Raw genomic sequence first — 12,682 nt, 5'->3', positions numbered from 1 at the left:
TTTAAGAGCGCCTCATAAAAAGTTCCTGAACTTAGATCTTCAACAACATTTCCACTGATCTGAGGACAAAACTGAGAGTGAAATTTATCAATAATCTTGTCTTAAAAAGAAATATATTTCAGTTTTTGATAATACATTTTAGTTTTTATTACTTTGTTACAATGTCCTTTCTTTGAAGAATCATAGTGAGAACAGAAGTAGCAAGGGGTTTCTTTAAAGGTCCTGATTTGGGAAAATAAAAGGTTGGCCACTTTATAATGTTATTACGGTTATTCTTGTTATTTTACTGGTATAGGATGTTAAAAGGTCTGAAAATTGCCATTCTACAATTATTCGGCTACCTTGAAATAGTGAAACAATGCACACGACAATGGTTTCTAAATATTTTCAAGGTTTGAATAGTTGTTTCTTGTGAAAAGTTTACTAGAATTCTATAGAATCAATGAGGACTTTATAGGCCTTCCAGCCACTGATGAGCTGGTAACATATTGAATTTGCACAGATGACATGATCAGAAAATCATGATCTGATGTTTTCAACCTAGAAAGGAAAAATATGAGTATAGAAAGAAAAAAAGAATACAGAAACACTTCTATTATAGTAAATTCTCACTTTCTTCTACCTAGGAAACAAAACTAGAAAAGGAACCAAAGAGCACACAGGGTAAAAGAAAACTTTTGCACCAGGCACTTGTTAGAAATGCAAGACAGTTGCTGAGCTGCTGCAGCGAAGAACAGAGATGCCAGTGTATGCAGAACTGAGCTCTGCTCCAAATACACAGGGAGCAATGGGGCCTTGTGGCCAATGGGCAGAGGGAAGGGGTTAGTGGGTGGAAATTTCTCAGAGGAAACAGCAAGGGTGCGGCAGTTCCTGCTAAAATGGCCTAACAGGATTCTTACAAAGGCTGGCCCAGGACTTAAGATAGCATGGTTAAGGGATGAAGAAGTTGATCAGATATCAAGGGTGGGTGGATCTCTCTAAACTAATTTAGCAGAAGGAAATCTAGTGAAAAAGAAGGCTCAGAGTAGTTTAACTATAACCTGGTCGGGGAGGAACTCCGTCAGTAGATCCATCAGAATGTGAATGTAAACTAATACCTCATGGGATTTTTTTTAATAAATAATTTTTTTGAAAGATTGACCCAAGCCCATGAGATTTATGTGACAATTAAGTCTTTTTGACTGAGGGTAAAATGAGAACATTCACCTTCGGAAACTTTTATTTTGAACCATGAGAAGCTAATTCATTAAATTAATTTTAATCAAAACAACTCAATTTCTTGCTCAAGATCTGATACCTGACAGATGTGCATCTTTTTTATTTTTTCCAGTGTTGAGATCAAAGGGCTTAGAAGAAAGCTCAAGAATAGATATCCTTAATAGAATGATTGTTTGATTGTTTGAAACAATCAAACCAATGGTAATTACTACATTTTACTAAAAGCATTCTTTAAAGAAGGGAAGAAGATAAGAGCAAACCTTGTCTTTAAGAATCTGTTAACATTGTTAAACTTTGTTTACTTGTGTTTGTGTTTTTTAACTTTGTTAAAATGTGTTTACTTGACATATTAGTAATGAACAATAGCAACAGGATCCTTTTTCATCAGAAATATCCAGGGTATTCTTTAAATGATCTCCTCAGATGTGACTGACTCTGCCATTTGTCACCACGGCACAAAATTTAGCTTTGAATTCACTCTTTTGTGCATAATCTTTTGAGGTTAACCCAGATGCCCAGAAAGATAAGAACAAACAATGCTAATAGATACTAATTGAGCACCCATCACTACTTAGCCTGCGTAGTGCTGATCTAGGTCCTAAGAGTCCTCCTCTCCTTCCTTACTTATAGCCCAATGAGACAGACAAATATTATACAATTATACGTAATTTTGACAAGAGCTATAACAGGACATGGCTCAGGGTGCTGTTGGAACATACTAGAAAAGTGTCTATCTCACTTCTTGGGTTGGAGGGAGGGTGGAAATGTGGGGATAGAGGAGAGGCGAGGGTGTGAGCACATTGGTGTATGCTGGGACATTGGAGGAAGGTTGGAGAGAGTGGCTTCCTTGACCGAGGGAAAGAAGGGGGAGTTACAGGAGGTGATGCAAGTGGGTAGAGCAGGGATTGTCTAGGAGGAAGGAGGGGATCAGGAAGGGTGTTCCTAAAAGAAGGAACAGCATGTGCAAAGGCATATGAGAATGCTGGATAAGTGCTTCTTAGGCTTTAATGGGTGTATGTGTTACCTGAGTTTAATGTCAAAATGCAGATTCTGATTCAGTAGTCCCGGGGAGGGACCTGAGCTGCTGGGTGGCTCACCAGCTCCCAGGCAATATCAATGTGCCTGGTTCCCAGAGCCCACTTTGAGTGACAACATATAGAGAACTCAGTTTCAAGGCACTGGGTGTTGCTTTCTGGGGAAATTGCTGAATATTCCCTAAGCCATTGTCACTACTGATGGTGACCTGACACCATGCATGGGTCATCAGTGATTATAGCACGGTAACAACTCAGCGGCATACTCAGAAATGACATTTTCTCTAATGAAACTTACTTCTCTTCTCATAATACTTCTAAAGTCGCTACTTCAAATTCTGCGTTTGTGTCTTTTTTTTCCACCTTGATCTCCTTTTTCCTTGAAATCCATTTAGCAGTTTCAGCATGAAACCAATTTGAATAGATGTCCTTAATAAATATTGTCAACACTTGTCCAAATCAGAGGAAAACATCCCCAGGAAGAACTTGCAGCCTTCCCCATAAGGAGCAAGTTATGATGCCTTGGCAGTGGCTGTTTTAATGTCAATTTGAACTCATTTAAAAGAATGTGCAGGTTTCATTTTGTGGCCATCTCTGCCTCATCCTGTAGCAGTCAATGTTCTGCTTCTCTACAGACCAAGGACAGCGTCTTTGCAAATACTCTGAAAATTCCACCTTCATCCCAAAGGCATGGGAACAAATTGGGCTGTGTTGTAAAGTCACCTCCTGGAAATTCACACCCACGTCACATGGTCTAAGAGATAAAAGCCCCTTTACATATAGTTTTGGATATCAGGCATCATTGAATTGATTTCTCATGTGTGTCTGGAGACTAGAAGATGATTTCACTTTGAATATTGGAATAGAGTTAAATCACACTTGCTATCATAAGCAGTGCACTAACTTTAGTCCCACTCTGTGACTCCACAGCCTCATTTAATTCTCACAATAAGCAAGTAGATATTTTAAAAAATGTTTTATGAATGCTATACGGACTTAGCATTGGGAAAAATGGAGTAAGCCCGGAAGGCAAGCAAGACTTTGAAATTCCGTTCCTCGCCTTCATTTCTAAGCAGGATCTTAACAACCCTCTTATTACCAGAAGGGCTTTCATACCAAGATATTCATGGGGTAGACTTGCCCTGTCTTCCTAGCACCTTATTGCTCAGCGGTTCTTAAGCTTTTTTGTATATAATAATTCCTATAGTACCTTGCCTACTTGAAGTCGTATACAATGTGCTTTGTAGGGAAAGAAGAAATTTGCATAGGTGAGCTTTTCCTTTTCTCTGTGTTCACACTACACCCAGATTTGGGACCTACCCAACTCCGCCCTCATTAAACATGGTTCCCCTCTAGAGTGATCAGAGATTACTGGGGCCCTGTTTTTGCTTTGTCTTATACAATATCAGGTCTGTCTCCACCTTACTTCTCATACTGCCTAATTCCCACTCCCAGGATTGCTAACCCTGTAAAGAGACATGGGAGGTATTCAAACAATAGACACAGTCCTGGAATGGGAGTTCTTCCCTAAATCACCAGAGCTGCCTAGGGGACCCAAGAGCAACAGAACACATGTTGTGTGGACTCTTCAGCTTGTCTCCCTGACCTCCTGACCAAGCTTGGTCTATGGTCTTATCTTTTATGTGCATATGATTTCAAGCCTGTTTGGTGTTTGAGTAAAAGCAACCTATCTTGTGGCTAAAAAGCATTCAGAAGGTCATCTGCAGTTACATTTAAGTTACAGACACAGTTAAATGGCAGCTTAAAATGTTATAGGTCCCACATTATGGGAAACTGGTAAAAATGGGGCTAAAAACTCAGGACCTCTATGATATTTTACAAGAGATTCTAGAGCTTGGAAGAATTTACTCCAAACATTTGATTTATCAATGAAGAGACAAACCCAGAAAAGCTAGGCATTCTCTCCTCCCTCCCTCCCTTCCTCTCCCTTCCTTCCTTCCTTCCTCTTTTCTCAGTTAAGGAGAGGTACCACGGCAATATCCTTTTATTTAAATTAGGCTCATTTTAGTTCTCAGGTGGCAGTTACTCAGAAATAATATATAAAAATTTGAAACAGATTTTCTTGAATTATTCTGCCCAATATTCACCTGAGTTGGTGATCTGTAACATAGCACCACCAGCACAGTCATTTTTAAAGAGCTATGCACAGTAACCAATAAAGGAAATACTAACAGACTGCATTCATGTACTGTTTGACTTACGGCTAATTAATTACAAAGTAATAAATGACTAATTTGGATCTTATATATAATAAATACATTGCTTGTTTAACCAATGTATTTCGTGCTTATTTTAAGAGAAAAATTCTATATGTTGGGTTGATAATTATATAAGGAATCATTAGGATGTTTCAAACATGTGTGTTAATGAATTGTACATGTTCTATGTGGTGAACATCAAAAATAAAATACATAGACTTGAAATATCGGTACATTTTTATCCAAATTTTATTTTCAGAAAAGAAATGTTTTGAAATCTTGAAGATTCAGAGGGCTTTTGTGTTTAAACTGATCTTATTTAAAACCTCCAATCAGATCATGAGAAGCAGGTTTGGCAACAATTTCAATTTTTATCACATCTTGAGGGTGGAGAAGTGATTTTAAGTGTTTGAAAGTGCTGACACAGCCCTGGGTGTAGTCCAACCCACCGAGACTGGATAGAGATGGGCAAGAGACGTGAGGTCCAGAACTCTGGACGCAGAGGAGCTAGGATCCTGCTCCGCCTCCAGGCAGCATTGGATACAGAGGGCACCTGATCACACAATGCCCATTTCTTTCTAGTGGCCAGAGTCATTGACATGCCATACACCTTAAATTCACACATGACACCTCAAATATATTTCCATTAAGAGAAGGAGAGATGATCTGTGTTTTTGAAAGTTCATTCTTTTCATGGTACCACCCTACCTCCTGATGAAAGTTATATTTTCCCTCATTAAAAAAAAATAAAATGAGTAGAGATGGAAAGATATTACCTGAGTTGTAAAACCTCTTGTTTAAGAAAAGATGCTGACAAAACAGAGGCAGGCTCATAGATACAGAGAACAGACGGATGGTGGCCAGAGGTGGGGGCATTGTGATGGGGGGTAAAGGTAAAGGGATTAAGCAGTAGAAATAAGTGGTTACCAAATAGTCCTGGGGATGTAAAGTACAGCATAGAGAATATAGTCAACAATATTGTAATAACTATGCATGGTGTCAGATGGGTACTGGACGTGTTGGGGGAATACTTTGTGAAATATCACGTATCATTGTCTAACTACTATTCTGCACACTTGAAACTAATACAAAATATTATTGAATGTCAATGGTAATTGGAAAATTCAAATTAAAATAAGAAAACAATAAAAGGAAAGAAGTCGCCGGAGCCACAAGCCGGGCAGATCATGGTGTCCCCCAGGCACTGGGGTGCGGTTTCATATCGGCAGTAGGACAGCTCTCAGCGGCCCCCCAATGACAGAAGTGTGGCCAACCCATAAACCTCAGCAGGGGATTTGCAGCAGTCAGCCAGTCTCGAAAGATGATTTTTGATAAGCCCCATAGTGCTTCTTCCTGTCTGAATATGGAGATGGCTCACTGGAGTAACATGTTCTCTTTTGTGTTTTGGGCCCAAACAGCAACGCGGAGCCACTACTGATGTGTGAGGCTCCGGCAGCCCAGCAGGGCGGCGCCAGCAGCTCGGGAAGCAGCCTGGGGAGCTCGGTCACAGCCTGTAAGAAGGTAACCTTGCCCAACAGCACCTTCTTCTCCCCGATTGAACTCGAGAACTAGTTTAGTTTGACTTTTCAAGCACTTCTCCTAAAGCAGAAATGATAACAGAATGGCCCATAATTTGTGATAACCCCTAATGACATTAAAGTGTTAATTCATGGAAATGACCAGAAAACTCAAGAAGTTCAGGAAGATGTGACTGGAACATGATAAGCCTCCTGGGACACAATACCTCAATGCCAACTTCCTCTCAGCTGCTCTTCCCACATTCAGCCATGGGGAACAGCTTCTTGGATCTCCATTCAGAAAAGCCTCCACAAGCTCTGAATGGTTCACCTTATAATATTAGACTCCTAAGTCTGTACTAAGAAAAATCCATGATTATTCTCCTTAGATATTTCCTTTAAAAGAAAGGTGTGCCGAGCTTATTTATTAGGAGACACAAATTTACACCTCCTAACTCTGTTCAATGTGGCTCAGTTAGTTGGTGCGTCATCAAAAGGATAGCAGGTTTGATTCCCAGTCAGGGCGCATACCTAGGTTGTGGATTTGATCCCCAGTCAGTTAGGTCATGTGTGAGAGACAACCAATTGTAGTTTCTCTCGCTCACTCTCTTTCTCTCTCTCTCTCTCTCTCTCTCCCTCATTCCCTTCCCCTCTGTCTGAAGCCAATGAGCATGTCCTCCAGTGAGGGTTAAAAAAAATTGCACACCCTAGACTATAGACTTCTGCAACAGTGGGTAGACCTGGAGAGTATTATGCTAAGTGAAATAAGCCAATGAGAAGAAGACAAATACCACATGATTTCACTTACATGTGGAATCTAATGAGCAAACAGGACACGCAAAATAGAAACAGTCTTTTAAATACAGAGAACACAAAGAACAGACTGACAGCTGTCAGAGAGGAAGAAAACAGGGAATGGGAAAAAAAGGTGGCGGGATTAAGAGAAAAACAAGGAAACTTATAGACACAGACAACAATATGGTGATCACCAGAAGGAAAGGGGTGGGGGAGGGAGAAGAGGGCATGGAACATAAATGGTGATGGAAGGAAACTTGATTTTGAGTGAACACGACTCAAAATACAGATGACATATTATAGAATCGTATGCTTGAAACCTGCATAATTTTATTCAGTAATGTCACCCCAATACATATAATGATTAAAAAAACTAATAAACAAATCCTGCTGTGAAACATTTGCAGAGAGTCATCATTTGAACAACATAAAATCATCTAATTTAATAACCTCATTTTTCCAGCCAATCAACTTAAGGCCCAGAAACTTGAAGCAAAACGCCCACTTCTCCACCCAATAATGTGCTCATTAGTTTGATGCTGAATTTCAGAGGAAAACATGTTTCTTCTCATCTAAAAATAGAGGAAACAACCCTGGATTATACAAGTTATTATAACAAAAATCAAATTATAAAAAATACTTGATGTGAATTAAGACAAATTTTATTACAAAATGTATTGTATATGCGTATACGATGCATATTATATATGTACATAAACCTATTTATTGATTATTGTACACAGTTAAGCAGCCTTATTTATTTTCTGCTTGTGTGATTTTGTATAATTTTCAAGTAACAAATACTTGCATTAGAGAACACATATTGATTATTAAAAAGTAGCAAAAAACATAATTTTACAAAAGTATTTGCTTACTTGTATTCATAACCAAATATGAAAATGAATCTGTTAATTAGTTAAGGGGCCTTATTTTCAAGTGTTATATGACTTATTATTCTTTCCCTTCTACAAATTCCAGTTTTTAATGCGGGAAACTGTCATACTATAACTCAAAATGATTTTGAGTTGCTTACAAAATAACTGAAACTGCAGGTCTCCAAGCATAAGGTATATTCTATTCAACTCTTACTCCAAATTACGAAGTCTCCACTGGATGCTATACAGTTCACAAGGCTAACCAATTTCTAATATGTTCTAATTTTTAGATAATTTTATTCCTATTGGTTAGATTCACTGAGGTATTTAAAAGAAGGGTTGAAGTCAGATTGCATGACTTTGACACCCAGTTCTATTATTATTAGCTGTGTGATACTGAACACGTTGCATTACTTCATCATGTCTCAATTTGCTCATCTGCGAAAAGAAGAGGGAAAGAATTCCATCTTCTGTTTTTCCAGCCAAGAAACTAAGGAACTCATCTTCCGTGAGAACACAGATGTGAAATGTTTAGAGTAATGTCTGCCATATTGTAAGCATTCAAAATAGAGATTACTAATATTCTACAGAATAATTTTATCAGCAACTATACAGTGCCAGAAAATAATTGAATATAACCATTACTACACTTAGAGTTAGTACTTTATGATCTGTTATTTCAGATAGAGTTATTTGCCTGGAAAAGAAAAAATCATATTAATTTCTTTAAAAATCAGGTCTGAAAGTTACTGGAAGAACTGTTTGGGGCTGAATGTCTACTTGAAAAGTTAAAATCATGACTTAATCATCTATTTTAAAGGACTTCATGAGTACATATATATTTTATACTTAGATTCATAAATATGTTTACAAATAAGAATGTAAAGTTTTAAATACAATCCCACTTTTTAATCCCTCATTGATCTCACAATTCAATCCCACAAATAATCACATAATTATTTCTAGAACACCTATTTGTAGGTTAAACCATATGAAATTTTCTTTTTTTATGGGTCAGATTGATAAAATGTTCAGCAATTTCACATAGTTCAACCTAAATTCTGAGGATCAGAATTCTGTAGGATCTTGGACAAAGATATAAGGATAGATCATAAATGACCTCCATTATTGAAGAATTTACAGTGTAGTTTGGAAGATAATGCTGGTTTCTCCTGTGAAAATTCAACAGTAATTCAAAAATCAAAAGATAATTATGTAAGATAACTATAGAGTAATAAGTCAAGTTACTATAAACTAGGTGAACAACTAGTATTATAGGCATTAAAAGCTAAGAACAAAGGCAGACTCTGAACCTATAATAGGCAACAACCTTCAACAGGGAAGTGGACCTTAGTTTGGATTTTGGAGTATGATTAAGATTTGAATGAATAAAAAGAATATCCAATTAAATTTTAAAAGGGCTACTATAAAATCAACACCTTTGTGTACTGGTAATGCATTTTTTTAAATTTCATAGTGCATTTCTTTCATTTTAAATATTCTCTTAAGCTCACTTAATAATTGCATTTAAAGACAGCTTAGTAGGCATACATGCAATTCATCACATATCATGTGGGTTGTAATAGTTTTTCTTCCCTTTAAAACCATACCTCAATGATATTTTCTTCTTTGTATCTATAGACCATCCAGTAAAAAGACATTGACTACGGAATGATTTAATGTCCTTATTTTATTACTGCAAGCTGATTTAAAAAATTGTTAATCACAAATAATAGGACAGGAGAAATGAGGATCTATGTGTTCATAAATGCACATTTAATGTATGTTCTGTACAAAGAAGCAAAAAAGAACAAGGACAGCTGTATCTTAGAAATAGCAAGGTTGTCCGGCTGAATCACCACTCCTCCCAGTCGATCACTTTTAGTAGAAGTAATATGAATAATTGGAATCCGTTGGTAATTCCCCAAACTCATTTCATGTAATAGCTTCACCTTCTTCCCTATCAAATCTTCTTATCAGTCCTGATATTTTATTCAATGAACTGGTGGAAGAAATGAAACAGAGGTCCAGAAGATAATACATTAGTTGGATAATCAGCCTCTGAAAAAAATTGCAAATTGACTTTACTTCTTTCATGTGCTTCATAGGGAATCTCTCAGGCTTTCAGGAATCCTACCCACATGTAATTGCTTCAGTTTCTCTTTGTTGGTGGGGAGATATGGCCACTGGAATTCATAGCTATGAAAAAGCCATAGCACTGAGAAAGAGACGTTGGTGGACTTATTTGAAGGTGGAACTCCTTAGCATATATTTTTTCCAGTGGGGGACTGCCTTTCCTGAGAGCCAGGGTGACCATGCCACCCTGTCACTATTATATATTGTCTTGGAGTTTTGTTAATAGACTCCCTTTTTGCTCTCAAAAGTATTCTGGTATGCACAATAACTTATGTAGTTATCCAGGCGTTAGCTTCAGAATTATCTTTCTCTCCATTTCTAATATTAAGAAAGTTATCAGATAAATTTACAGTGAGGTGTTAGTGATTTGCATAGCTTAGTATAATTATAACAAGTAAAATCCATTTTTACTTACCTATGAACGAGTACTGTTGCTCCACCCCTTAACTGACATTGATAATTGGACCTATGGAACCTGGATGTGACCACAGAATTCCACCTGTCCCAAAGCTCCAAGCAGACATGGTCAATCCACCCAAGTGAGAATGTAGGCTGACCTCTCTGTCACTGTAATTTAGTGAGCACCAAATCTGGGGGAGGTTTTAATGTTTGCAATATGATTCCCCAAAGTAATGCATTTACAATGATGGGATTTCAAAACATGACAGGAAAACTTGAGGGAGAAAGAGCTGCTGGTGGACAGTGGACACCAGAGCTTCCCACGGTGTCCCTTGAGCTGTCTCTGGCACAGACACTGCCTGGTGTTCCTTATCCTTATAGGGCCAGTCCGTCTTATCAGACAATACAGCCACCCTTGTTCAAGTGAATCATAGGAATTTTGCATTCAAGGAGCTAAGTGATTATAAATGTTATCCTTGTATATGTGGTAAACACTAAGTGAAAGGTCTTTGTAGCTCTTTAAAATAAACCAAAATCTGTTATCTCTAGAGTGGCAGTTGAATGTTGTGTAACAAACCTGAACTTGGAATTTAAGGACCTGAATTAGATTTCAGATTTCTCTTCTTACCATGTGATATTAAGCCAGTGATGTAACTTCTCTGATTCAGAAGTAACTTAGAGTTGAAGGTTTGTGTGTAAACCACTGGCAGACAAAATTAATGCTCAAAAATACTAGGTGATTCCGAATAAATGATCTTTGCACAGGGCAAACCTCATTTAAATAGAATTTTAAAACTAATCTGAACCCAACACCCAGTGTCCCCTCATTGTTGAATATCCATTAGATTTTCCTCTACTTTGGAAGCATTTTAGTAAATGTCATATCCTCACAGTAGCTGGACATTTCCAAACCATGCTTTACTTCACGGTCTGAAGATTTGCTATTTGTGATATAGTACAACCAAGTCTCTGAACGGGATTTGTGCAAGGAAAGAATTGCTGGAGCAAAATCAACACTCCAAATATCTTCTTTTCATGTCATGTTAATGAAGTCCACCCTAATCTCGGACTTATCAAAGGCAGCAGACTGAAAACACGTCAGGTTCGCTGAAGCAGAATTTGATCTTAATATGTCTCATAAACAGCTCTTTGAAGTTTTGAGAGCATTCTTTGCTATGACAGGTCTCCTTTAAAGTGACTTCAGTTTGCTCTTGACAGTGACATAGGAATATCTAAAGAATGACAGAATGGATGCCCCTCAATGCTTCCTGTTATTCTGCAAAATGCACTTCCCTCTAAGCCCATATCTTTTTTATATGTACCTAAATAAAGCAATTCAATTAATGTGCGCAGGCTCAGGCATTCAAACTGGGAGGCTCTTGCACAGTCTGACCCATATCTCTATGGACATTTTTATTAGTCACCATTGTATTGCTCTTAGCCAAAGCCTCAAATTTCAGGAAGAACATGATATAAAATAGCTATAATAGTCTGTATACATAGAAGCCATTTCCATAAAAGATGGAAGAATTAAAAAAATAAAATTGAATAAATAAAATTAAAGACAAAATCAGCACAATTGAGCATATTTACCTTTTTATAGAAAGAAGACTCTTAGCTTTTCCCCTGGGAGTATAAAACACTCACAGCTCCGTAAGCCCACTTGTCTGCTTGAGCAACCTGGCCATGGTCTTCAAGTCCATGTTCTAATACCAGAGAATGATGCCCTATGCAAATTTTAACAAACGGCTGGGTGTTTGGTGCTATCGTCTTTCTGCAGAAATAGGCAGAGGCATCGAAGAAACAGGGAGATTTTTAAGAAAAAAAGAGAATTGTCTTAGTAAAAGTGATAGCTGATGAACGCAAATCCAGTAGATCCAAAGATGATTCCTATGAGCAAAGGAAGACTGGAATCTGGGACATCAGGAGAGGCACTGGTGATGTGATGGGGGCGTGGGGGAAGGGGAGGGGAGGCCTGTATGCAGACAATGGGAGGAGAGAGGAAAACCGGTGAGACCCACGTGGAAGCCTAGATGGGTGGGACTCTATGGCAGTGAAAGTCAAATAGAACAAATGCTGACTGCTCAGGCCAAGACACCCGTGAGTGGTGGTACCACTGAGGTCACTGGGGCAAGAGCCTTGGAGGGAAGCTACAGAAAGGTGTTTGTGGTTCAGATTCAGCCCAGCTGCATCTAAAGAGCCAGCCACAAATACCATATGATCTCACCTATAAGTGGAACCTAATCAACCAAACAAAAGCAAGCAAAATAGAACCAGAGACATGGAAATAAAAAAGAAACCAACAGTAACTGAAGGGGAGGGAGGAGAGGGATAACAGGGGAAAGAAGGGGAAGGGTCAAGTCAAGTAACATGTAAAAAGGACACATGGACAAGAACAACAGGGTCGGGGGGATTGAAAATAGGAAGTGGGGGTAGGTAGGGCAGGGGGAGAGTAATGAAGGAGAAGTGGAGACAACTGTAACTGAACA

At 38.2% G+C, this 12,682-nt stretch overlaps 1 protein-coding gene across 3 annotated transcripts in view; it reads left to right on the top strand.

The window, feature by feature from the left end:
- Positions 1 to 12,682, top strand: part of SPHKAP (SPHK1 interactor, AKAP domain containing) — a 119,177-nt gene that overhangs the window by 19,632 nt on the left and 86,863 nt on the right. For all 3 annotated transcript variants that reach the window (XM_037029252.1, XM_037029251.1, XM_037029253.1), the window contains exon 3: positions 5,890 to 5,992. In XM_037029252.1, the coding sequence (XP_036885147.1) occupies positions 5,890 to 5,992 (103 nt within the window). The remainder of the gene's footprint in view (positions 1 to 5,889; positions 5,993 to 12,682) is intronic.

This window comes from Sturnira hondurensis, unplaced genomic scaffold (assembly GCF_014824575.4).
Source record: "Sturnira hondurensis isolate 20B ecotype Veracruz unplaced genomic scaffold, ASM1482457v3 Scaffold0020237, whole genome shotgun sequence".
NCBI lineage: Eukaryota > Metazoa > Chordata > Mammalia > Chiroptera > Phyllostomidae > Sturnira > Sturnira hondurensis.
The sequence above is the reverse complement of the archived record's forward strand: the minus strand, read 5'-3'. Positions and strand labels throughout refer to the sequence as shown.